The 23,605-nt window shown below is 64.3% G+C and overlaps 1 protein-coding gene across 1 annotated transcript; it reads right to left on the reverse strand.

Annotated features, from left to right (window-relative positions):
- Positions 1 to 1,268: 1,268 nt before the first annotated feature.
- On the reverse strand, positions 1,269 to 23,591 carry SIGLEC1 (sialic acid binding Ig like lectin 1). The gene is given in 27 exon segments (XM_061441048.1): positions 1,269 to 1,705; positions 2,086 to 2,185; positions 4,121 to 4,331; positions 4,333 to 4,418; positions 5,647 to 5,719; positions 5,721 to 5,902; positions 6,022 to 6,321; positions 6,602 to 6,853; positions 7,294 to 7,599; positions 8,034 to 8,288; positions 8,887 to 9,189; positions 10,569 to 10,758; positions 10,760 to 10,824; positions 12,239 to 12,538; positions 13,275 to 13,529; positions 14,039 to 14,120; positions 14,122 to 14,342; positions 16,344 to 16,598; positions 17,561 to 17,860; positions 18,294 to 18,548; positions 19,436 to 19,535; positions 19,537 to 19,641; positions 19,644 to 19,701; positions 20,312 to 20,612; positions 20,703 to 21,059; positions 21,490 to 21,652; positions 23,522 to 23,591. Coding segments are annotated over 27 exon segments (5,226 nt in total). The 5' UTR covers positions 23,567 to 23,591; the 3' UTR covers positions 1,269 to 1,599.
- Positions 23,592 to 23,605: the final 14 nt, after the last annotated feature.

The raw sequence follows: 23,605 nt of genomic DNA on the forward strand, positions 1-23,605 counted from the left end.
ATCACTTCCATGGCTCCGGGGTGGTTTTGGCTGCCTGGACGTGGGGATCACCCCGAGTCCCGTCTGCAGCCGGCGCGGGCGCTGGCAGCAGCAGCGCGATGCTGCGGTGCGGGGGAACAGGAGGATAACGGGGATTAAGCACCCACGTGAGCACCGTGTGTGTCCCCCCCCCACAACCCCTCGGCTCCAGCTCCGTGCTCCCAGCACCGGCCTCTTGCGGAGCCCTGGCCCGGTGCGGCGGCGGCCGCAGAGTGACCTCTAACGGCGGCGGGAGCGGAGGGACCCGGCCGCGCTGCCCTCGGTGCGGGCAGAGCCCGGGACAGGGCTGCTCCCCGTGCTCTGCCTTGCCCCGGGCACCGAGGGGACGCTGCGGGCTGGGGACAAGGGGCTCAGCAGGAGCACGGGGTGCAGTGAGCGTGGGCTGCCCCCGAGCATGGAGTGAGCCATGGAACCATGGAACGGGTTGGGTGGAAGGGAGCTTAAAGCTCCTCCAGTCCCACGGGCAGGGACCCCTTCCACTGGAGCAGCTTGCTCCAAGCCCCTGTCCAACCTGGCCTTGAGCACTGCCAGGGATGGGGCAGCCACAGCTTCTCTGGGCACCCTGTGCCAGCGCCTCAGCACCCTCCCAGGGAAGAGCTTCTGCCTAAGAGCTCAGCTCAGTCTCCCCTCGGGCAGGTTCAAGCCATTCCCCTTGTCCTGTCCCTACATCCCTTGTCCCAAGCCCCTCTCCAGCTTTCCTGCAGCCCCTTCAGGCACTGGAGCTGCTCTCAGGTCTCCCCTTCAGGAGCCTTCTCTTGTCCAGGCTGCCCCAGCCCAGCTCTCTCAGCCTGGCTCCGGAGCTCAAAGCCATCGTGTCCCCGGTGCCCTGAGCCCAAACCATTGCTCCCCAGTGGCCCCAGACCAGCACGGGGGCTGGGGGGGGGAGATGACAGCGGGAAAGGGATCACCCACAGGGGTGAACCAGCCCTGTTCCCCCGGGCTCTGCCCCCTTCTCAGTGCAGCCCAACGATCCCTTTCCTACCGCATCGCATCCCATCCCATCCCACTCCAGCTGCGCCTTGCTTCCGGTTTTATTTCCAGGCACAGGAATGGGGGCAGCAGCACCGGGGGCGGTGGCTCCGGGGTGGGGGGCACAGGAGGGTGCTGGGGATGGAGAGCATCCGCCAGGCTCGAAGCACCCCCGGAGGTCGGTTTCTGCCCTGGGTTCCTGCCGCTGGAGAGCAGCTCGGTGCCGTCACAGCACGAACTGTGCCTGGTGCCAGAGGGATGAAGGGTCGGGATGACGGGAGAGGGGATGGAGACGGCGCTGGGCTGCTCCCAGAGCCGGCCCGGGGCTGCGCGCTTCCGGCACCAGCGGCTCCGCTGGCTCCTGGGTTAAAGAGCCACCGGTTCATGAAGCTCCATCCGCCTGGGAACGGTTTGGGATGCGTTGGGAAAGCTCTGCCCGTGGTGGAGCCCGAGGAGCATCCCCAGAAGGATCAGCCCTGCGTGTGCTGGGATGAGTTGTAAGGGATAACCCTGGTCCTTATGGGGTTCTGCTCCTCCTGCCCTTTCCCTGGTGCCATGGACACGGCCCCATGGACACCCCAGGGCGGGTGCTCAGGGTTGGGTGTCCTCAGAGCAGGTCCTAACCTGCACCTGCTCCTGTTGGCTGCTCAGCTCGAAGGTGTCCTCAGCACTGGGCCAGCCCCAGAACTTCCTTATCCTGGAAGGGAGGAATGGAACTTTCCACCCCTTGAGCGTCCCCATGGACCAGCTCAGCCCGGGTCCCTGTTCCCACATCCCATCCCATCCCACCCCATCATATCCCCTCCCATCCCACCCCATCACATCTGACCCCACCCAATTCCATCCCATCCCACTCCACCCCATTTCATCCCACTCCATCCCATCCGACCCCACCCCACCCCACCCCATCCCACCCCATCTCATCCCACCCCATCTCATCCCATCCACTCTATCCCACCCATCCCACCCCATCCCATTCCATCCCACCCCATCCCATCCCACCCAACCCCATCCCATCCCACCCTATCCCACCCACCCCATCCCACTACCCCACCCCACCCCATGCAGGGCCATTACCTGGGCCACATCCTCAGAGCCAGCAACGCCAGGGCAGCCACGCAGATCAGAGCCAGGAGCAGCCCCGAGAGGACGGTGAAGGCCAGGAGGTAGCTGAGGGCTGCGGGCAGAGGGGAGCCAGGGCAGAGCCCTCCAGCTATGGGGGTGACCCCCCCCCCCCATGCTCCTCCCCTCATGGCTATCCCCACGGGTCTATGGGACCCCCCCAAGGCGTTGGGGAGCCCAAAGAGGGTTGGAGGGGTCCGTGGGGGGTGGCTGCAGCAGCCGGACCCCCCCTTGGCCCCAGTGCCAGGCCCCCAGGCTGGGGGCAGCCTTTGGTGGGTAAGGGCACACCATGGGGGGGTCACAGCACCACATTGGGACCCCATTGGGACCCCATGGGATGCTCCCTGCTCCTGCTTCCCCCTGCCCATGTCCCCGTGGCAGGGTGGGGGGAGCGCACCCAGCACCCCAGCAAGGACCAGCACTCTGGTTTCTATTGGACCCAAACCAGCTCCTCCTCGCTTATTGGTGGACCTGCAGGGTCCCATCCCCACTCACATCACCCTGGGGTCTCATCCCCATAGCAGAGAAACCTATGGGTCCCACCCCCCCCCCCTCACAGCCCCTTGTGGGTCCCATCCCCACTCATACCACCCAGGGGTCCCATCCCCATAGCAGAGCATCCTATGGGTCCCATCCCCATTCACAGCCCCTTATGGGTGGGTCCCATCCCCACTCACAGCCCCCTATGGGTCCCCCCCGCACTCACAGCCCCCTATGGGTCCTATCGCCATTCACAGCCCCCTATGGGTCCCCTCCGCACTCACAGCCCCCTGTGGTTCCCATCCCCACTCACAGCCCCCTGTGGTTCCCATCCCCATAGCAGAGCCCCCTCTGGTTCCCATCCCCACTCACAGCCCCCTCTGGTTCCCATCCCCACTCACAGCCCCCTCTGGTTCCCATCCCCATAGCAGAGCCCCTGTGGTTCCCATCCCCACTCACAGCCCCCTCTGGTTCCCATCCCCACTCACAGCCCCCTCTGGTTCCCCATCCCCACTCACTGCCCCCTGTGGTTCCCATCCCCACTCACTGCCCCCTGTGGTTCCCATCCCCACTCACTGCCCCCTGTGGTTCCCATCCCCACTCACTGCCCCCTGTGGTTCCCATCCCCACTCACAGCCCCCTCTGGTTCCCATCCCCACTCACAGCCCCTCTGGTTCCCATCCCCATAGCAGAGCACCCTCTGGTTCCCATCCCCATAGCAGAGCCCCTGTGGTTCCCATCCCATAGCAGAGCCCCCTCTGGTTCCCATCCCCACTCACAGCCCCCTCTGGTTCCCATCCCCACTCACAGCCCCCTCTGGTTCCCATCCCCACTCACAGCCCCCTCTGGTTCCCATCCCCATAGCAGAGCACCCTCTGGTTCCCATCCCCATAGCAGAGCCCCTGTGGTTCCCATCCCCATAGCAGAGCCCCCTCTGGTTCCCATCCCCACTCACAGCCCCCTCTGGTTCCCATCCCACTCACTGCCCCTGTGGTTCCCATCCCCACTCACTGCCCCCTGTGGTTCCCATCCCCACTCACTGCCCCCTGTGGTTCCCATCCCCACTCACAGCCCCCTCTGGTTCCCATCCCCACTCACAGCCCCCTCTGGTTCCCATCCCCATAGCAGAGCCCCTGTGGTTCCCATCCCCATAGCAGAGCCCCCTCTGGTTCCCATCCCCACTCACAGCCCCCTCTGGTTCCCATCCCCACTCACAGCCCCCTCTGGTTCCCATCCCCACTCACAGCCCCCTCTGGTTCCCATCCCCATAGCAGAGCCCTGTGGTTCCCATCCCCATAGCAGAGCACCCTCTGGTTCCCATCCCCATAGCAGAGCCCCTGTGGTTCCCATCCCCACTCACAGCCCCCTCTGGTTCCCATCCCCATAGCAGAGCCCCCTCTGGTTCCCATCCCCACTCACAGCCCCCTCTGGTTCCCATCCCCATAGCAGAGCCCCTGTGGTTCCCATCCCCATAGCAGAGCCGCTGCGGCTCCCCCCCTCCCGCACTCACTGTTCACGTCGAAGCTCGCCGTGGCCGTGGCGTTGCCCAGCGCGTTGCTGGCCACACACACGTACTCCCCGGCCGCCTCCAGCCCCAGCTCGCTGAGCAGCAGGCGGAGGGCGTTGTGCGAGGCCAGGGCCCGGAGCCCCGGCGCGGCGGGCGCGGTGCCGCTGGCGGCCAGGAGCTGCCCCCGGCGGTACAGGGCCATGGAGGCGGGCGGGGTGGCTCTCGGCCGTGCACTGCACCAGCCCCAGCCGCCCGCTGCGGTTCTCCAGCAGGGTGCTGATGGAGACGTCCCGGGGCGGGTCTGTGCGGGGCGGGGAGGGAGACGGGGCTGGGGGTGAGCCCCGCGCTGGGCTCGGTCCGTAGCGCATCCCTCCTGCGGGCTGCAGCAGTCACTGCCTGGCATCCGCACCCTCCCCAGCCCTTCTTTCCCGATCCAATGGGAGATTCCCGCGTGGATCGGAGCGTGTTGGCTCCAAATCCAGCTTTTGAGGGGTATCTGCGGTCAGCACCGGGTGAAACCCCAACATCCCCTTCCCCGGGTCCAGAGGGAGAGGAGCAGGGCAGGGAGAGCTCTGGCTGCCCCATCCCTGGCAGTGCTCAAGGCCAGGTTGGACACAGGGGCTTGGAGCAAGCTGCTCCAGTGGAAGGGGTCCCTGCCCGGGGCAGGGGCTGGAGCTGGAGGAGCTTTAAGGAGAGAAAAGGGGAAAAGGGAAGAGAAAGGGGATGGGGAAAGGGGAAAAGGGAAAGGGGAGAGGGGAAGAAAAAGGGGGGGGGGAGGAAAGGGAAAGGGGAAAAGGGGAGGGAAAAGGGAAAAGGGAAAGATGAGAGAAAAAGGGAAAAGGGAAGAGAAAGGGGAAACGGGAAAGGGGAAAAGGGAAAGGGGAGAGAAAAGGGGAGAGGGAAAGAGAAAGAAAAGGGGAAAAGGGAAAGGGGAGAGGGGAAGAGAAAGGGGAAGGGGAAAGGGAAAGGAGAGAGAAAAGGGGAAAAGGAAGGAGAAGGAAAAGGGGAAAAGGGAAAGGGGAGAGAAAAGGGGAGAGGGGAAGAGAAACGGGGAGGGAAAGGGGAAAGGGGAAAAGGGAAAAGGGAAAGGGGAGTGAAAAGGGGAGAGGGGAAGAGAAAAGGGGAGGGGAAAGGGAATAGAAAGGGTAAGGAAAAGGAAAAAAGGGGAAGGAAAAGGAGAAGGGAAAGGGGAAGGGAAAGAGAAAGGGAAAAGAGAAGGGAAAGGGAAAAGGAAAACAGGAAAAGGGAAAAGGCAGGGGAGGAAGAAGAGACACCATAATGGGTGAGGGTGCTGAGGCGCTGGCACAGGGTGCCCAGAGAAGCTGTGGCTGCCCCATCCCTGGCAGTGTTCAAGGCCAGGTTGGACACAGGGGCTTGGAGCAAGCTGCTCCAGTGGAAGGGGTCCCTGCCCGTGGCAGGGGTTGGGGCTGGAGGAGCTTTAAGGTCCCTTCAACCCGACCCATTGCATGGCTCTATAAGAGGAGGAAGCCCCTCCGTGTGGATGGGATGCACCCCATGGGGACACTCACAGAGGACGCTGAAGCTGAGCGGGGCCGAGGTGCCGCTGCCCCGTGCCCCGCTCGCCCGGCAGCGGTAGGAGCCCGGTGTCAGCGCTGGTGACGCGGGTGAGGACGAGGGCACCGGACGGGCCCTCCAGCAGCCAGCGGCTGTTCCGGTACCACGTGTAGTTGGCTTCGTCCCCCAGCCAGGGGGTGGCCGAGCACGTCAGGGTGGCCGTGGAGCCTTCGGGCACTTCTGCAGAGGGCTCCACAGCGACCGTGACCCCTGCGGAGGAGCAGGGACAGAGCCCAGGGCTTGGCACCGGCGTCATCCCAAAGGCTCCCCAGAGCCACCCATGGGGGACCCCAGCGGGACCCCGCTCTGGGGCTCAGGACCCCCCTCACCTCCCACATCCAGGCGCAGGGATGAGGATGCGGCGCCGAAGCTGTTGTTGGCTGAGCAGACGTAGACCCCCACGTCCCCCGGCTCCAGAGCCCCCATCCTCACACGCAGGGAGTTGGGGGTCGCCTCGACGGTGACACGGGGGTCGGACGGGCCCCACGTGGAGGCCAGGGCTGCGTGGCCATCCCCGCGGTGCAGGGCGATGTCGGAGGGGGGGACGCTGTCGACGGTGCAGAGCAGGACCGTGCGCTGCCCGCCCCGGGGGTCCACCAAGGAGGTGAAGGACGGGTCTCGGGGGGCATCTGCAATGACAAGGACGGTGTTTCCCCCCTCCCCAAATGACAAACGGGGCTCGGGGGGGTCTGGATTCGCTGCTGGATGAAGTGGGGAGGACAAGGGAGGGATGCGATACGCGGGAGCACCCAGGGACACCACCCCCCCCCCCAGTGCCAGGGTCCGGTGTGTCCATGCACATCCCTATCGCGACATGTCACCAGGTGGCGACATAGACCATGGTCCCGACGGCCTCCCCTCGACAGCGCCATCCCCGTGCTGCCCCCCCCTTCGAGCCCCCTCACTCACAGAGCACTCGGAGGGCGGCGGGGGGGGAGCGGCGGCCCCGCAGCCCCGGCCCCGCCTCGCAGCCGTAGGAGCCCGCATCCGAGCGGCGGGCGGCGGGCAGCAGGAGCCGCGCACCGGGGCCCCCCGGCACCCACCGGCCGTCCTTGTACCACGAGTACCCGGTCCCCGGGCCAGCGCCCGCGGCCCGGCAGGTCAGAGCCACGGCCGTGCCCTCCAGCACCTCGGCCGAGGGATGGATGCTCACCCTGATGGCTGCGGGGAAGGAACCGTGGGATGGGTTGGGCTGGAAAGGGCTTGGAGATCACCCGCTTCCAACCCCTGCCCTCCTCTGCTTGCGCGGCTCCAGAGCCGCCACTCACGGTTCACAGGGCTGTGGGGACAAGGTGGGCGGCCAGCCCCATAGCCAGCGGCCTCTCCCTGTCCTTCCACCAGCCCCACGTTATCCTGACCCCTCGGGTGCTCTGCTTGCCCAACGGCAACGTTTATTTGGGCTATAACCCTTTGATGCCCGCACCAACCCCGTTGCTTGGTCCCTACCTCTCGATGCCCACAGCACCCTCTTATTTGGGCTGTAGCCCCAGATCCCACACCACCTTCTTATAAGGGTTACATCCCTCCCTGCCCACAATGATCCGCTTGGGGGTCTCCAGCCTCCTGTCCCCCTGCCCAACCCATAGCAATGCCGGACTCACCCTGCACACGGAGGGGCAGGGACCCATGGGTGCTGCCGAGGGGGCTGCGTGCCCGGCACTCGTACTCGCCCTCATCCTGCTCGGATGCTTCCCGGAGCTCCAGCCTCAGCGTGTTGGGAGAAGGGGAGACACGGCTGCTCTGCCAGGGGAGGTCCCCCCCCATGGCCGGGCTGGAGGCCACCACCCGGCCCTCCTTGAGCAGGGTGATCTCGGACAGGGGGTTGCTCTCCACGGTGCAGAGGAGGATGACTGCGGTCCCCTCCTCGCTCTCCTCAAAGGCCTTCATCTGCAGGTTCCTGGGGGGGTCTGAAGGAAGGAAAGAGGAGGAGCTGTAGGCAAGCAGCATCTCAGCGAGTCGGAGCAGCCCCAGGTGCTGGGCTGGGAGCTGGGGAGGGGATGCTCCACTGCCTGCAGCGCAGCATCCGCGGTCCCATAGCAAACCTGACACTCAAAACCATAGATCTTAGGCAGAAGAACGGAACTGGAGGAGCTTTAAGGTCCCTTCCAACACAAAGCATTCCATAATTCCATGATTCCATGCTGTGGAGCTGCATGGCCAGGTCTGCTTACCAGGGGTCTAACAGCTAAGCCAAGCCTGCAAGACTCCCACCCCTCCACACCACATCCCAAGGAGGGTTCCCAGCCAAGAGGACCCGCCAATGGACACCCCATGGGTTCTCCCTGCCCTTGGTGGGTGCTGGGGACCCCTCTCCACGCCATGAAGCTCCCTGGGGACTCACAGAGGACGCTGAGGGTGATGGGTGCAGAGCTGTGGGTCCGCGCCGAGGTCCGCACGCTGCAGTGGTACGAGGCAGCATCGGGGACAGTGATGTTGGGGAAGGAGAGAACCGGGGAGGAGCCGCTGCTGACCCAGACCTCGTTCTTGAACCAGCTGTAGCGCAGCACCTGCACACCGCTGCTCTCCACCACACAGGTCAGGTTGACAGCATCGCCTTCCCGGACATCCGGGGACGGGGAGATCCGGACCCTGGTGCCTGCAATAGGAGGGGAAGGAGGTGATGCTCGGGGTGGGATGGAGGCGAGGGAGGGCAGTGGGGTGCTTGGTGGGAGAGCTGGTCCTGTGCAGGGCTTTGCTTGGGGCTCTGGCACAGGGTGCCCAGAGAAGCTGTGGCTGCCCCATCCCTGGCAGTGTTCAAGGCCGGGTTGGACACAGGGGCTTGGAGCAAGCTGCACTAGTGTGAGGTGTCCCTGCAGGGGCTGGGACTGGGTGATCCATTCTATGATCCTGTGGCCCAGCCAGTCCTTTACATCCTCTCCAAGAGGAGCTGCACCTCCTTCACCGTGTGTGGGGGGATGCCTCAGCTCTGGGCACATCCATGATCACCATCCCCACACACACGCGTCTCCCTCCACTTCCCCTCCTTTTCTGTGCTGCCCATCCCATTCCAGCTTCCCTTTGTGTGGCACTGAGCTATCACCGGGGTCCAAACCACAGCACCCTCCCTCCCCGCTGAGCATCCTCCAGCACCGCTTTGCCTTCCCCTCTCCACCACAACCCCCTGCACCCATCTCTCCCCACCGCTCCCACAGCTCCGTGCCCCCCCCCAAGCCCGGTGCCACCCCAGCACTCACTGCCGGCGCTGAGGTTGGCCGTGGCGCTGGCGTTGCCATAGGCGTTGCTGGCAGCGCACAGGTACTGCCCCTCGTCCTCCAGCAGCACGGGGCGGATGCTGACCCGCAGCGTGTTGGAGGCCGAGCTGATGCTGAGCCGTGGCCGGGCGCTGGGCCGGGGCAGCGCCGTGGAGGCCACCAGAGCCTGGTCCTTGAAGAGAGCGAGCTCTGCCTGCGGGCTGCTGTCCACCGAGCACTGCAGCACCGCCCGCTGCGCCGCGGGGGGCTCCAGCAGCAGCGCCAGCACCGGCACCCGCGGCGGATCTGCACGGGCGTTGCAGAGGGTGAAGCAGCCCCCACTTAGAGAACAGGAACTATTCCCTCTGCAGCACCATCCCGTGCCCTGCACCCTCCTGCTGCACCCATCTCATCCTGTCCCATCCCGTCCTATCCCATCCCATCCCTGCCACCATCGCCCCCCAACCCACCCTGTCCCATCCCGTCCTATCCCATCCCGTCCTATCCCATCCCATCCCTGACACCATCCCGCCCCAACCCACCCTGTCCCATCCCGTCCTATCCCATCCCATCCCTGCCACCATCCCCCTCAACCCACCCTGTCCCATCCCGTCCTATCCCATCCCATCCCTGACACCATCCCGCCCCAACCCACCCTGTCCCATCCCACCCCATCCCATCCCATCCCATCCCTGCCACTATCCCGCCCCAACCCACCCTGTCCCATCCCATCTCTGGCACCATCCCACCACAAAAGACCATCCCATCCTGTCCCATCTGACCTCTAGCACCGTCTCATCCTCATCCCATCCCATGCCCTGCACCATCCTCCTGCATCCCATCTCATCCTGTCCCATCCCAACCCTGGCACCGTTCAACCCTGTCACCTCCCCTCCCTGGCACCATCCCATCCCCAGTGCCATCCCATCCCTGGCACCATCCCACCACAGCACCGTCCCACCCTGTCCCATATGACCTCTAGCACCATCTCATCCTTATCCCATCTCATCCCTGGCACCATCCCACCCTGTCTCATCCCACCCCATCCCATCCCATCCCTGGCACCATCCCACTGCGGCACCATTCCACCACAGCACCATCCCACCTTGTCCCATATGACCTCTAGCACCATCTCATCCTTATCCCGTCTCATCCCTGGCACCATCCCACCCTGTCTCATCCCACCCCATCCCATCCCATCCCTGGCACCATCCCACCACAGCACCATCCCACCCTGTTTCATCCCACCCCATCCCATCCCATCCCTGGCACCATCCCACCACAGCACCATCCCACCCTGTCCCATATGACCTCTAGCACCATCTCATCCTCATCCCATCCCATCTCTGGCACCATCCCACCGTGGCACCATCCCATCCTATCCTGGCACCATCCCCTGCGTCACCATCCCACCACACTACCACCCCACCCTGTCCCATCTGACTTCTATCACCATCTGATCCTCATCCCATCCCCTCCCTGCCACCATCCCACCCTGTCCCCGTCTCCTCCCCGGCAAAAGGGAAAGGAAAAAGGTTTGGGGCAAGGAAAAGGGGAAGGGCAGGAAGATGAAGAGACACCATAACGGGTAAGGGGGGTGAGTCCCACCCCACGCCATCCCGTGGAGCCACATCCGCCCCACCGCAGCGCACCTCTCCCCCTCAGCCCCGGGAGGCTGCACTCACAGGACACGCGCAGGGCGATGGCCGGGGACACGCTGGTCCCCGTGGGGCTGCGGGCTCTGCAGTGGTAGGAGCCAGCGGCAGCGCTGGTGACGCGGGGCAGCGCGAGGACGTTGTCGGGGGTCTCCTGGAGCCGCTCGCTGTTCTTGTACCAGGAGTAGACGGCGTCGTCCTGCGGCTCGGCGGCCGTCTGGCCACGTCAGGGACACGTCGTCCCCTTCCAGCACCTCCGAGGACGGGGAGATGAGGACGCGGGCAGCTGGAGCATGGGGAGATGCCACTTCCATGACGCGCGCCGGCAGAGCGCAGCGTGTTCCGGTGCTCTCAGAATCATAACCAGGGTGGAAAAGACCTTCATGGTCATCAGCTCCAACCGTCACCCCAGCGTGGCCAAGGCCACCCCTAATCCATGGCACTGAGCACCTCACCCACATGGGTTTTCTCTTCCACTGAGCAGGGAGGCCCGGGCAGTGCTGGGGCTGGCCCTTTGCATGCTCTGTGTAAGGTATCTACCTTTGGCCAGGGTGCTGGGCCAGATCATGCAGCCTAGGTCATGCTTTGCTTAGAAAGGTTGGACCAGATGATCCTTGAGGTCCCTTACAACCTGGGATTCTATGATTCTAAGACCTAGGCTTAAGAACAGGTGCTGCTCCCTGTCCCCGTTAGCTCATTGCCCCACAGATCCATCACTTATGGTGCCCAGGGATGGGGCTGAGGTGTTTTGGTGCCTGGTATGGGGATGAGTCAGTGCCTCCAGAGCACCACCCAAAGCCTGGGTGGATCCAGCAGGACTGGGAGGGAGCACAGAAACCAGCTCCCATGTGGACACCTCCACGGAAGCACCATTGGATCTGTCACTGCAAGGGCCAGATCCCAACCCAAAAGGTGAATTCAGTTCCCTCTGGGTCACTGGGGAGCTGGACACCACAGCTCAGCTTCTCATCAGCAGTGATGTTTCTCTGTCACCACTGACAGCACTGGAGTTTGTGCCCATCCTGTCCCATCCCATCCCACCCCATCCCATTCTGTCCCACCCCTTTCCATCCCATCCCATCCCATCCCATCCCATTCCATCCATCCACCCCGTCCCACCCATCCCACCCTTCCCACCTCTTTTCATCCCATCCCACCCCTTTCCATCCCATCCAATCCCACCCCATCCCATCCCACCCCTTCCATCCCATCCCACCCCTTTCCATCCCATCCCACCCCTTTCCATCCCATCCCACCCCATCCCATCCAATCCCACCCCATCCCATCCCACCCCTTTCCATCCCATCCCATCCCATCCCACCCCTTTCCATCCCATCCCATCCCACCCCATCCCACTCCATCCCACCCAATCCCATCCTGTCCCACCACATCCCATCCCACCCTGTTCCATCCCATCCCACCCCACCTCATCCTGTCCCACCCCTTTCCATCCCATCCAATCTCACCCCATCGCATCCATCCCACCCCATCGCATCCATCCCACCCCGTCCCACCCCATCCCATCCCATCCTGTCCCACCTCTTCCATCCCACCCCACCCCACCCCGCCCCACCCACATCCCATCCCATCCTGTCCCACCTCTTTCCACCCCACCCCACCCCGCCCCACCCCATCTCTCCGGCAGCAGCGGGACCCACAAGGGATCGCTCCCGCCGCTGCCGCCGTGGCGATGCCCTCACCCTGCACTCGGAGGTAGAGGCTCTGCTCCGCGGTGCCGTGCCGGTTCCCGGCCCTGCAGCGGTACCTGCCCTCGTCCGCCGCCGTCACCTCCCGCATCTCCACCTCCAGCGCGTTGGGGGCGGCCGAGACGCGGAGCCGGGGGCTGGGGCCGCCGCCGCCGCCGCTGGACGCGAGCAGGACCGGGCCGCGCAGCAGCTCCAGGCGGGCCGCGGGGCTGCTCCGCACCGAGCACCGGAACACGGCCACGCGGCCGCGCTGCGCCTCCAGCAGCGCCGTCAGCACCAGGGCCCGAGGGGGGTCTGCGCGGGGAGAGGCGGGGCTGAGAGGGGGCTGCCCAGGGAGGGGGAAAGGCTTTAAGGGGAGGGATGGGGATGGGGAAGGGGAAAGGGAAAGGGAAAGGGGAGAGAAAGGGAAAAGGGAAAGGGGAGAGGGGAGAGAAAGGGGGAGAGGAAAGGGAAAGGGGAAAAGGGAAAGGGGGAAAACGGAAAGGGGAGAGGGGAAGGGAAAGGGGGAGAGGAAAGGGAAAGGGGAAAGGGAAAGGGGAGAGAAAAGGGGAAAGGGAAGAGAAGGAAAAGGGGAAAAAGGGAAAGGGGAGAAAAGGGAAGAAGGGAAAAGGGGAGGTGAAAGGGAATAGAAAGGGTAAGGAAAAGGAAAAAAGGGGAAAGAAAAAGGAGAAGGGAAAAGGGGAAGGGGGAAGGGAAAAAGGAAAGGGAAAGGGAAAAAAAAAAGGGAAAGGGGAAAGGAAAAGGGAAACAGGAAAAGGAAAAGGGCAGGGGAGGAAGAAGAGACACCATAATGGGTGAGGGTGCTGAGGCGCTGGCACAGGGTGCCCAGAGAAGCTGTGGCTGCCCCATCCCTGGCAGTGCTCAAGGCCAGGTTGGACACAGGGCTTGGAGCAAGCTGCTCCAGTGGAAGGGGTCCCTGCCCGTGGCAGGGGTTGGAGCTGGAGGAGCTTTAAGGCCCCTTCCAACCCAACCCTTCCATGGTTCTATGGTGGCTCAAGCCACACATCCGATATTACAACCCTGTACGTACACAGCACCTCCAGGCTCACGCTGGGGGAGCTGCGGCTGCTGCTGTTGGTGGTGGCTCGGCACTGGTAGAGCCCCGCATCCTCGCTGGCCACGTGCTGCAGCACCAGGGATGGAGCCGAGCCCTCGGTGAGCTGCTGCCCGTTGCGGTACCAGGTGAAGGTGGGCAGAGCCGTGGAGCTGGTGCTGAGCTGGCACGTCAGGTTGGCAGCATCACCCTCCAGCACGGTCCTGGATGGAGCCACAACAATGCTGGCACCTGCGGGCAGGGCATGGAGGCAGCGGTTAGGGTGAGCAACCCCTCCCGAGGCTGTTCAGCCACCAAAGGGACTCCAGAGTGTGCCAAGTGCATCCTTAATCCTGTGATGTCATGATGGGGATGGCTGTGAGCTGGACCGGCACCTTGCAGGAGTCTGCGCTGGGTACCAGCACCCAGACCTCACCAGCCCAGGGATCATGACCTATGGGAACTCCTCTCAGCTGAAACCCCCCCATGGCCGTGGGAAGACCTCAGACCCATCAGGAGAAGCTGGAGGGGCTGTAATATCTCCATCTTTTAGCAGCCCCCCTTTAACTTCACTCTGCCCTCCCGCCATGACTTGTGCACAGCATCTCGTTCGAGAGATGCTCTTTGATGCATGTCCCCGTTTCTGCTCCATCTCTCCCTCTGCCACCATCACCATGAGCTTGTTTCCTTGCCCGGCATTCCCTTCCCACCCTGCCCTTTCCACGGGACCTGGATCCATCCTGCCCCTTCGCCACGCTCACTCTCAGCTCGGAAGTCCATGCTCGCGCTGGCGTTGCCCTCCGTGTTCCCAGCCCAGCACACGTAGGTCCCCTCGTCCTCCAAACACCACATCCCGGATCTCCACCTTCAGGCTGTTGTAGGATGAGGTGGCCTGGACCCTGGGGCTGGGGGCTATGGGGCAGCCCCATGTGCAGGCTATCACTTCGTCTCCTCTCCAGAGGGTCAGGTTGGCCTCTGGCTCGCTCTCAGCAGTGCACTGGATGATGCCCATGCGCCCGCCCTGGGTCTCCAGGAAGGAGCTCATCGCCGGTTGCCTCGGTGGGACTGCGGGGTTAAAACAGCTCTGGGTGAGAACAGGGGGGATCCCGGAGGTTGGGAGAAGCCCAAGATCCCAAGGGATGGATTGCTGCTTTCCAATGAATGCATCTCATGACCCTCCAGGCGCTGGGGTCCCTGGGCTCTCTAAAACTCCACAGACATCCTAAACCTGTTCTTGGGAACTTGGGGATTCTCCAGATTCCCCCCCCCCCCAGTCCAGATTTAGCTGGAAAAGGGGAATTCCTCCACACGTTTATATCCAACAGCTCCTTGGTGATGGTGGAGACCCCGTGGTGGGAGCAGCAGAACCCCCCACCCCAGAACCCCCCATCCCAGCCCCCAGGATCCCTCTTGCTGGCAGCATTGCCCAGGACCTGCAGCATCACCCCAAGACCCGCAGCAGAGCCCCAGAACCCTCAGCATCACCCCAGGACCCTCAGCATCACCCTAAGACCTCAGCATCACCCCAGAACCCTCAGCATCGCCCCAGGACCCTCAGCATCACCCCAGGACCCACAGCAGAGCCCCAGAACCCTCAGCATCACCCCAGAGCCCTCAGAGCCCCAGAGCCCTCAGCATCACCCCAGGACCTCAGCAGTCGCCCCAGGACCCTCAGCATCACCCCAGGACCCTCAGCATCACCCAAGGACCTCAGAATCACCCCAGAACCTGCAGCATCGCCCCAGGACCCTCAGCATCGCCCCAGGACCCTCAGCATCACCCCAGAACCCTCAGGCATCACCCCAGGACCCTCAGCATCGCCCCAGGACCTCAGCATCACCCCAGAACCCTCAGCATCACCCCAGGACCCTCAGCATCGCCCCAGGACCTCAGCATCACCCCGGAACCCTCAGCATCACCCCAGGACCCTCAGCATCGCCCCAGGACCTCAGCATCACCCCAGGACCCTCAGCATCACCCCAGGACCCTCAGCATCGCCCCAGGACCTCAGCATCACCCCAGAACCCTCAGCATCACCCCAGGACCCTCAGCATCGCCCCAGGACCTCAGCATCACCCCAGGACCCTCAGCATCGCCCCAGGAACTCAGCATCACCCCAGAACCCGCAGCATCGCCCCAGGACCCTCAGCATCACCCCAGGACCTCAGCATCACCCCAGGACCTGCAGCATCACCCCAGGACCCTCAGCATCACCCCAGGACCCGCAGCATCACCCCAGGACCTCAGCATCACCCCAGGACCCGCAGCATCACCCCCAGGAACTCAGCATCACCCCAGAACCCTCAGCATCACCCCAGGACCCTCAGCATCACCCCAGGACCTCAGCATCGCCCCAGAACCCTCAGCATCACCCCAGGACCTCAGCATCGCCCCAGGACCTCAGCATCACCCCAGGACCCTCAGCATCGCCCCAGGACCTCAGCATCACCCCAGGGCCCTCAGCATCGCCCCAGGAACTCAGCATCACCCCAGAACCCGCAGCATCGCCCCAGGACCCTCAGCATCACCCCAGGACCTCAGCATCACCCCAGGAACCCGCAGCATCACCCCAGGACCCTCAGCATCACCCCAGACCCGCAGCATCACCCCAGGACCTCAGCATCACCCCAGGACCCGCAGCATCACCCCAGGAACTCAGCATCACCCCAGAACCCTCAGCATCACCCCAGGACCCTCAGCATCACCCCAGGACCTCAGCATCGCCCCAGGACCCTCAGCATCACCCCAGGACCTCAGCATCGCCCCAGAACCCCAGCATCACCCCAGGGACCTCAGCATCGCCCCAGGACCTCAGCATCACCCCCAGGACCTCAGCATCACCCCAGGAACTCAGCATCACCCCAGGACCCTCAGCATCACCCCAGGACCTCAGCATCGCCCAGGACCTCAGCATCACCCCAGGACCTCAGCATCGCCCCAGGACCTCAGCATCACCCCAGGAACTCAGCATCACCCCAGGACCCTCAGCATCACCCCAGGACCCTCAGCATCACCCCAGACCTCAGCATCGCCCCAGGACCCGCGGCAGCGCCCAGCAGCACGCACAGAGCACACGGAGCGGGGCTGCCTCGGACTCGTCGCTGCCGTTGCGGCTCCGGAGCCGGCACTGGAAGGCGCCGGCGTCCTCGGCGCGGACGGAGCGGAACCGCAGCGCCGGGGCCGAGCTCTCCCGCAGCCGTTTGCCGTTGCGGAACCAGGCGTAGAGCGCGTCCTCCGCAGCACCCCAGGGCCCCGCGCACGTCCAGGGTCACCGCGGCCCCTCCCGCACCTCCGCCGAGGGCTGGATCAGGACCTCTGTGCCTGAGGGACGCAGGGGAGAGGAGAGGGATCGTGGAGGGACCTCTGGGATCCAGTCCGACCCTTCCCTGCGCTGCCAAGGCCGCCGCTGACCCACGGCACCGGGGACCTTGTGCACGCGGTGTGTGACCACTTGCAGGGATGGTGATTCTGGGAATCGCCACTTTCCTGGGGTAGATTCTCTTCCCGGATGGAAGGGAATCCTCTCCTGCACCCCTCCACCCTTTCCCTGGCTCCATCCACTCAGCCTCTCCCTAAGGCAGGAGCCGGGCAGCGCCATCCCTTGCAGGCGCTCTCGGTGCCAATGGCTGCATCTTTGGTAGGCGATGTTCCCTGGGGATGCGGGACATCACCTGGGATGCCTCCACTGGAGCTGCTCGCCCCAGCTCTCTGCCACCAGCCTTTCCTGAGCCTTTACCCAAGTGAGATGCTCCCAGGACAGGCTCAGTCCCCCGTGTCTGAAATGGAACCCCAACCAGCCACTGCAGCACCTAAACTCTCTGGAGCTGGACCCTGAAGTCTGCTTTGGTTTCTTTCGGCATCCTAAGGGCTGTTCCTCTTGGACATGGCTCTGCGGGACTATTCCCTCCTCCTTTTCCTTGGCTGCTGCCTCTGCCACCCCCAGACCATCAATGCTGGGGGAGCCCCGCGGTGCAGAGTGTCGAGGGCTGGAGCAGGAGGAGCCCAGATGTGCACCCCTGGGTGCTTGTGGGGGCAGAGCCGACACAGCTTGGACAAACTCTGCTATAGGTATTGAAACCTATGGGAGCACCTTTAGCTCTGCAGACAGCTTTGACCCCCCGAGGCGGAGAAGGGCTGCACAAAGGGCACTGCCACCACACGGTCCCCAAGACACCCGTGTCCCTGTGCCACACGGGTCCCTCCAACAGCCCCAGCAGCCCCAGCCCCATGACCCACGGCCGGGAGCTCGGAGGTGCCCTCCCACCGCCAGCAAGGGGACTCACCGCGGGCGATGAAGACCTTGGTGGCACTGGCGTTGCCGTGGGCATTGCTGGCGGTGCAGCGGTATTCCCCGCTGTCCCGGGGCCCTGCTCCACGGATCTCCAGCCTCAGGGTGTTGCGGGAGCTGGTGACACCGAACCGCTGCTGTGGGGCCGCCTGCGACCCGCTGGTTGCCACCAAGGTGCCGTCGCGGTACACGGCCACGGCGGCCGGGGGGTAGCTGTCCACGGCGCAGTGGATGATGGCCAAGCGGCCTCCATGGGCCTCCTGGAAGAGCGTGATGGTGGGGGTCCGGGGGGGGTCTGGTGGGGGGAGAGGGGGGCATTAGAGCTCACCCGGTTCCAACCCACAAGGTCCCTTAGGTCGCATCACCCTTGGCTTCTCCTCCGAGCGCTTTCTCCCTTACGTAAAGTGCCTGCGTCAAAGCTAACCCCAGCGCTGTTTGATCCCCCCTGACCCCAGAAGCTCCCGAGCTGTTATTACCGCAGCTGGTCCTCATTCAGCGGCCTCCCTGCAGCTCAGGTGTGCACGGAGGAGCAGGAGATGCGGCGAGGAGCAGGCAGCCCCATGGCGCAGCAACCACCACTCTATGGTACCCCAAGCACACCTCGTGACCGGGAGTCGCTGCCTTCGGGGGAAGGACTGACACCCACCTCCGACCGGACCCCCGGTGGTCGGGTTCGGCTTCTTGCACCACCCACGGCCCAGAGGGACCCTCACTGCAGGAGCTCTCACAGCTCACGCTCAAGCTGACGGCTGGGGAGGTGTCGCTGCCGCGGTCGTTGGTCACCTTGCAGCAGTAGTAGCCGGCGTCGGCGGCGGTGACGTGGTGGAAGAGCAGGGTGTGAGCGGAGCCCTCCTTGAGCCAGGCGCCGTTCTTGTACCAGGAGTAGTGGAGGTCCTGGCCCTGGTGCCCGGGGACGTCGCAGGACAGGGTGGTGGCCGTGCCCTCCAGCACCTCGGCCGCGGGGCTCACCGAGACGGCTGCGGCTGAGGGAGGTGGGAGCGTGGTCGGGGGGGGGGGGCTCAGGGGCAGGAGAGCAGCTTCCAACACCCCCAGGTGTGGGGCAGAGCCTGGGCACGGGAGGGAGCTCCTCTGAGCCCAGCTTGTTCCCGGCCACCACCGGGTGCCTTGGGCATCAGTTCCGGTTCTGGCTTTATCATGGAATGGGATGGGTTGGAAGGGAGCTTAAAGCTCCTCCAGCTCTCCAACCCCTGCCACGGGCAGGGACCCCTTCCACTGGAGCAGCTTGCTCCAAGCCCCTGTGTCCAACCTGCCCTTGAACACTGCCAGGGATGGGGCAGCCACAGCTTCTCTGGGCACCCTGTGCCAGCGCCTCAGCACCCTCACAGGGAAGAGCTTCTGCCCGAGAGCTCAGCTCAGCCTCCCCTCTGCTGTTAAAGCCAGTTTGCCGCAGGGACGAAGCTCGTGGCAGTGCCCTTCACCTCTCCCAGTCTGCCCTGGGGGAGCTCTATGGGGAGCAGACCAGCCCCAGCATCTCCAGACCGGTGAAGATGGACCCTGATGTGGGACGGCTCCTGGGCAATGCAGTGGTCTGGGGCTTGTCTCTGCTGATGGAAGGCCCTGGCTCTGAACCCCACGAGCTCTGACAACCCAATTCCCACTCAGCAGGGGAAATCCCTCCCCGTCCTGCCTTTGGGGCTCACCCAAAACCCCGTGCCAAGAAGGCCGCGTTATGATGGACTCATTGCAGTCCACCATGGGCTCCTCGGCTCCTGGTCCATCAGCCAGCACCAACCACCGTGGTGCCAGCCCCAGCCCCACACCAGTCTGGACTCGTTGGCTGGACTCCCTGCTGCCCCCGTGGCCCTGCTCCATCACCGCGCCGTCCTTGGACAAGCTCTTTGGCACTTACAGAAGATGTAGAGCACCACAGCAGGCGCCACAGCAGCCCCGAGGGCGTTCTCAGCCTCGCAGTGGTACTGCCCGTAGTCCTCCCGGCGCACCCCTCGCAGGGGTCAGGATCTGCTCGGTGCCCATGGGCACCCCATCCTTGTACCAGCGGTACAGCGAGACCGGGGGGTGGCTGCTGCCCACCGTGCACGTGAAGGGACACGGTGTCCACCCACGCGGATGTTCTGCCCGGAGGGGTTCACCGACACTTGGGTGTCCTTAGGGTGTCTGCAGGGGGACAGACGGACACGGTGGGCACCATGGGTGCACTATGGGATCCAGCCATAGCCCGTCCTGCTGCCTGTATGCAATGGGCTGGGATGGGGGTAAAGCTGCCACGCTGGCCACAAAGAGGATGCACCACCACGGAGCAGGGAGTTGGAACTGGATGATCCAGACAGTCTTTTCCAACCCAAACCATTCTGGGATTCTATGGACAGTGAGCATGGAGAGCCGTGGGGGTATGGGATAAGGTGGAGGGATCATAGAATCGTGGAATAGTTAGGGTTGGAAAGGACCTTAAGAGCATCCAGTTCCAACCGCCTCCAATGGGCAGGGACACCTCACACTAAACCATGGCACCCAAGGCTCTGTCCAACCTGGCCTTGAACACTGCCAGGGACGGAGCATTCACAACCTCCCTGGGCAACCCATTCCAGTGCCTCACCACCCTCACAGGAAAGAACTTCTTCCTTATCTCCAATCTAAAGCCTTGGTCCGGCTCTTTGAAGGACCCCGGGAAGGGATGAGGAGGCACAATGTGTGACCGGAGGGGGCCTGGGGCGGTGTGGCCATGGCAGGGCTGTCCCCATCCCACCGCCCCGCTCAGCATCCCCACGTACGTCTGACCCGCAGGACAACCTCCCTGGCCGCCTTCCTGGAGCCGTAGGAGACCTCGCAGAGCAGCTTCCTGGAGTGGTCCCTCCAGGAGAAGGACGTGGTGAGGGTCAGGTAGTGCCCGACCCCACTCGTGTCCATCTGCACGCGGCCGGACACCAGCGAGACCTGTGGGTCGTGGCCCTCCCAGCGCAGGGCGATGTCTCCCAGTGGGCACGCGTAGGGTGCGGAGCACTCCAAGGTGGACGTTTGCCCCTCGCTTTGCTCCTCGCTGCCGGCAATGCTGGGCTTCTCGAGGTCCTCTGGGGACGGAGAGCACAGCGTGGGGGGGGTCCCCATGGGGCGGGCAGGAGGGGAGATGGGGGGAAGACCGGGCTCGCCGCTGCACCCACCCGACACGCTGAGCACCGCGTCCTGCGCCGCCGACCACCGGTCTCCGTTGACGATCTCAAAGCGGAACCGATAGGGCCCGCTGTCCCCCACCGTCACCCCCTGCAGCTGCAGGGTGCAGTTCCGAGCCGAGGGGTCCCCCAGGAGCTGGGCCCGGCCCTGGAAGTGAGCGTCCACCTCCTGGGCCGCCGAGTGGAACACGAGCGTCTTCTGCTCGGTGTAGTCCTTGTACCAAATGGCCACCAAGCCGTCGTCGGTGGCCACCTCCTCCGGGAAGCTCAGCGAGCAGGGAATCACCACGCAGGAGCCGCTGATGCCCCGCAGGGATCGGGGGTAGGAGACACCCCAAGAGCCGAGGGCTGTGTGGGACGAGGGCAGAGGGATGCGGGGCTGTGCCGTGCGGTCCATGGCACCCTGCTCCCCTCCTGGGACATTCCCGGGCCAGACTGAGCTCCCGAGATGCTGGAATAGGCAAAGAGGGGCTTGGGATGGGGAGAGGAGGATGGGGGAGTGGGATCGGGAGGGAATCTGAGGGGGGGATGATGGGGAAAAGGTGGATCTGGGGCAGCACAAGGCACGGGTGGATTGGAAAAGCAAAGGCCTCAATAAGCAGTGGAAAGGGCAAGTTTGCAATCCTGGCTCTTCAAAAGCTTATTTCTATTTCCTTCCCCTGTTCTCTGTGCCCTCGTCCTTTCTCTGCTGCCTTGGCTGTCCCCATGATGCCCACCCCATCCCTGGACAGCGGTGGGGCAGGAGGCACCGGGTCTCTTGGTGGCACCAGCACTGTACCTGGTGGGATGAGGCTGGCCAGGAGGATGAGCCATGGGCACAGGAGCATGGCAGCACCCCGGGCACTGGTGGGGGTCCTGGGGGGCAGAGGCAGGGCAGGAGCAGGCAGTGATGGTGGGAGCGAGGTGGGAGTCTCCAATGTCAGCTTTGGGCAGAGGGGACCCTGCCAACAAGAAGAGGTGGCCAAAGGCCTTGGGAATGTCAAAGTGCCATGGAATCAAGGAATGGGGTGGGTTGAAGGGACCCTAAAGCTCCTCCAGCTCCAACCACGGGCAGGGACCCCTTCCACTGGAGCAGCTTGCTCCAAGCCCCTGTGTCCAACCTGGCCTTGAGCACTGCCAGGGATGGGGCAGCCAATGGATTGAGTCCAGCTCAGATCCTGGCAACCTCCCCCCTATGGCACCCAGCTGCTCCTGACTCCTCTTCCCCCGTCAGGGATGCGCCAATGCCTTCTGTTCCCCACACCTGCTTTGTATTTGTGCTGCTCGCTCGGTCTGGGGAGGCTCCGAAGCTCTCCGAGCAAACTGCAGCAGCAGGAGCACACGGGATGGCCCCTGGGTGACCATCGGGGGGGTGAAAGGCCAGAAATAGCCCTGGGCAGGGAGCAGGAGGAAGGAAACGCTGGCTCAGCACCGGGTCCTGCTCCTGCCGGAGCCGGGTTTCATTTCTGCCCCCTTCCTCCCGGTTTCGGTTTCTGGCCTCGAGGGGACCTTTGGGGCAGGATGGGCCCCGGCCCCCATAGCAGAGGCTGCGGTTGGGGCCCTGCCCCTCAATCAACAGCATGAAGGCGTTAGGTGGGGTTGCAATGGGGGTGATGGGGGGACGCATGCTGAGGGCAGCGGGGGCCCGGGGCAGGCACCGGGAGCACCCGGAGCAGGATGCGCTGTGCACTGACACCTGGGGTGGACCGGGCAAGGGAACCCGGGATAGAGAGGAAAGAGGAGGTTACACAGGGAAGGAGCCCGTTAGGGTCCCCTCTGCGTCACAGCCAGGCTGAGCAGGAGCTGCCATCAACCAGCAAAGACCACGCAAGGATCCCGCGCGTGGCAGCGAGGGAGGGCTCTGACTTGGGATCAGGGACTCATGGAATGGGTTGGGTTGGAAGGGACCTTAGAGCTCCTCCAGCCCCAACCGCTTCCACAGGCAGGGACCCCTTCCACTGGAGCAGCTTGCTCCAAGCCCCTGTGTCCAACCTGGCCTTGAGCACTGCCAGGGATGGGGCAGCCACAGCTTCTCCATTCAACCCCTTCCAATGTCTCCCCACCCTCCTTGTATCCCCTCGGGCAGGTTCAAGCCATTCCCCTTGGCCTGTCCCTACATCCCTTGTCCCAAGCCCCTCTCCAGCTTTCCTGCAGCCCCTTCAGGCACTGGAGCTGCTCTCAGGTCTCCCCTTCAGGAGCCTTCTCTTGTCCAGGCTGCCCCAGCCCAGCTCTCTCAGCCTGGCTCCAGAGCAGAGCTGCTCCAGCCCTCGCAGCATCCCCGTGGCCTCCTCTGACAGCTTTGAGCAGGTCACCACCACCTCACCCCCCATTGCCATAGGAGTGGGGCCAAAGCGGGGCTGAGCGTGAAGAAGGGAAGCCTCAGGTGCTGGTCCCTCCAGCCTCCACCGTCTCCCATTGCAAAGACGCACCCAGCCCTGCCCCACCGCTGCTCCGGCACCACTCCTGTCCAGTCCCAAAGGCCATCACTGCATCCTCCACACGTGCTGGAAGCACCTCAGTCCCAAACCACCCTCCCGCTGCTGCCATCGAGGCTTTCCCCCAGGGTCATGCTCCGAGGGGTGCAGGTCGGCTGCATCCCACGCTCCAGAGGCATCCCCAGTCCTGGACCACAACCTGGAGCTCTGTGCGGCTTCCCCATCCCCAGAAGCAAGAGATGAGGCTCAGCCCCTTGAAGATGCTCCCACCACCGCTGCATCCCCTCCAGCACCATCCACCCCATGAGGAACCAGTGCCACCCTCATACCCACCACAGCCCCACAGCACGAGCCCCATGGGCAGGCTCTGTCCCGTGGCCCCATCCCAGGCATTACCTGGCAGCGCCGGTGGCTCCGGTGCTGGGTCCCAAGCCGTGGCATTGGGAATGGTGACCGTCCTTCCCCACCCCGGGATGGGTT

The sequence above is a fragment of the Pezoporus flaviventris genome, unplaced genomic scaffold, assembly GCF_033815535.1.
Source record: "Pezoporus flaviventris isolate CSIRO_AGI_PZ_B2104156 unplaced genomic scaffold, CSIRO_AGI_Pfla_v1 ptg000188l, whole genome shotgun sequence".
Classification (NCBI taxonomy): Eukaryota; Metazoa; Chordata; class Aves; order Psittaciformes; family Psittacidae; genus Pezoporus; species Pezoporus flaviventris.